The sequence below is a fragment of the Temnothorax curvispinosus genome, unplaced genomic scaffold (assembly GCF_003070985.1).
Source record: "Temnothorax curvispinosus isolate PA1 unplaced genomic scaffold, ASM307098v1 QBEX01006948.1, whole genome shotgun sequence".
Classification (NCBI taxonomy): domain Eukaryota; kingdom Metazoa; phylum Arthropoda; class Insecta; order Hymenoptera; family Formicidae; genus Temnothorax; species Temnothorax curvispinosus.
The window spans coordinates 1-1,667 of record NW_020216728.1 but is presented as its reverse complement, the minus strand read 5'-3'; the positions used below and the strand labels follow the sequence as shown (position 1 = coordinate 1,667).

At 40.5% G+C, this 1,667-nt stretch overlaps 2 protein-coding genes across 3 annotated transcripts; both read left to right on the top strand.

Moving 5' to 3' along the window:
* The first annotated feature begins 8 nt into the window (after positions 1 to 8).
* LOC112456539 lies at positions 9 to 552 on the top strand. Its single transcript, XM_025019162.1, has one exon. It carries the CDS (start codon positions 119 to 121, stop codon positions 527 to 529), a length of 411 nt encoding a protein of 136 aa, XP_024874930.1. The 5' UTR covers positions 9 to 118; the 3' UTR covers positions 530 to 552.
* LOC112456538 (methyltransferase-like protein 25) lies at positions 527 to 1,661 on the top strand. 2 transcript variants are annotated; one of them, XM_025019161.1, is made up of 3 exons: positions 527 to 1,121; positions 1,210 to 1,260; positions 1,394 to 1,501. In XM_025019161.1, the coding sequence occupies exons 1-3, from the start codon at positions 540 to 542 to the stop codon at positions 1,412 to 1,414; spliced, it is 654 nt and encodes a 217-aa protein (XP_024874929.1). In that variant the 5' UTR covers positions 527 to 539; the 3' UTR covers positions 1,415 to 1,501. The 2 variants fall into 2 exon arrangements, with proteins under 2 accessions (XP_024874929.1, XP_024874928.1); XM_025019160.1 differs by having other exon boundaries at positions 1,210 to 1,661.
* Positions 1,662 to 1,667: the final 6 nt, after the last annotated feature.

Genomic DNA, 1,667 nt, shown 5'->3' with positions numbered 1-1,667 from the left:
GGGGCAGAGCGACACTTTTTTCTGCCAGATTCTTTCGTTTCGTACAAAAACGCGTCGATTGAGCATATTTACATCGAGATTTGAGGTGAGGCCCTTAAACTAAATAATTACCCTAATTATGTCCCAGGAAGAGAAGGACCTGGACGTAAATAAAGCCTTCGAGAATTTATTATTTGCGGAAGAAATTGCACAGAAGTCAGGCTACGAGAAAGGCTATGTGACTGGCAGGGAGCAGCTGCTAAAGGGATACCACCTTGGGTACCATAGAGCTGGCATAATCGCCGCGCAATTAGGATACTATAGTGGAGTATTGGAACACTATTTACAGACTAATGACGCTAAATGCGAGAAGGCGGTGGCGATAGCCGGGAGGCTCTTGGAAGACATTCGCCGCACTCTTCCCGATCACCAGGACGACAATCTGGACATTCTGAAAGCTGTGGAAGATATTAAGTTCAAATATGCCAAATTCTGTTCTCTAGCAAAAATTAGTTCGGTTTATCCGGAGACAGATAGACTTGAATTTTAATGCGACGACGATGGCGGAATATAACCAGCACTTTGAGAAAGCGTTGGATTTCATTAATATCTATCAGAAGCTGGTAGACTGTCATCTGGTTGACTTTATTACCGAAGGACTATGGGACAAGTGCTTGCCAGAGAGACTTAGATCGGAGCTTGAATGTATTATTGATACGAGCGACGATATCTGGACGGAAAACGACACGGATTCGGAATTGAGTAATTTCATACAATTGACAAGATCACTCTCTTTAGAATCATGCCCAGCTGTTACGTGGGTGGACGATTTGACAAAGCTTTTACCGCAGTCTTCCGAGGGAGGTTCGATCGAAAATAAACTCGACGTTCGCCCGAAGTCTGAGCTCATGAATACAAAGAAGTCGCACGAAATCCAAGTGCTTGGAAAAGTCATTGCCGAAATGGCACTTATCACCCGCAGCTTAGTAATAGACGCTGGAGCTGGGAAAGCGTATTTGTCGACGTATTTGTCAGAACATTTTAATATCCCTGTATTGGCGATCGATTCGTCGCAAGTTTGTCACAAGGGTGCGATAAGTCGTCAGGAAAAGATTCAGAAGAGGAAACGACCGTTAACAAAGGTTCATGAAAAACACATTCAATCACATTATATCGTTATCGTTTATGACATTATAAAAAATTCTCAAGTTTTTTGTCATGTTTTTTTAGGTTCGATATATAGTTCAAGAATTGGACGACATGACTAATTATAACAAAATGGTGAATACACATTACCCTGATTGGATTGTAAACAAAAATCTGATTTTGACAGGATTACACACTTGTGGAATGCTTGTGCATTCTGTAATGAAAGCTTTCTTACGTGCGAAGGACATTAATTTGCTTCTTGTAGTTCCATGCTGTTATCATTTAGCGGATGAAACATTGAGCGGACGTTGGAATTTCACTAAAAACGCCAGAATGTTGGCTCAACAATCTATCGAAAGGAGTAAACATAATAAGCATCTTTCTCCTTCGTTATTTTACAGAGCCGTGCTACAAGTTATTCTACATTCAATGGGTCAGTACAGACGATGTAGACGTAAATATATTTAAATATTGACATTTTCGATCATTGAATGGGATCTTGTGCTTCAATTTAATAAAGCGATATTACATTTCTAGCT